At 72.6% G+C, this 212-nt stretch overlaps 1 protein-coding gene across 1 annotated transcript in view; it reads left to right on the forward strand.

Annotated features, from left to right (window-relative positions):
- The window catches only part of ACP5 (acid phosphatase 5, tartrate resistant), a 9,557-nt gene extending 9,414 nt beyond the window's left edge, over positions 1 to 143 (forward strand). Inside the window, exon 4 of the mRNA XM_009280087.1 lies at positions 1 to 143. This exon is cut by the window's left edge and continues 296 nt beyond it. Within this exon, the coding sequence (XP_009278362.1) occupies positions 1 to 143 (143 nt within the window).
- The last annotated feature ends 69 nt before the right edge of the window (positions 144 to 212 follow it).

Here is a 212-nt window from a genome sequence, read left to right on the forward strand (position 1 = left end):
GGGGCGGGCTGCGGCGGCCGCTGCTGCGGCACCACCGCGTCACCGCCTACCTCTGTGGCCACGACCACAACCTGCAGGTGAGCCCGGGGACCCCCCAGACCCCTCCATGGGACCCCGGTGTCCAGGGACCCCCCAAAACCTGACACAGGACCCGGGTGTCTGGGGGACCCCCCCAATGGGACCCTGGCATCCAGGGGACCTCCTAGACCCCC

The sequence above is a fragment of the Aptenodytes forsteri genome, unplaced genomic scaffold (assembly GCF_000699145.1).
Source record: "Aptenodytes forsteri isolate BGI_AS27 unplaced genomic scaffold, ASM69914v1 Scaffold611, whole genome shotgun sequence".
In the NCBI taxonomy this organism is placed as follows: domain Eukaryota; kingdom Metazoa; phylum Chordata; class Aves; order Sphenisciformes; family Spheniscidae; genus Aptenodytes; species Aptenodytes forsteri.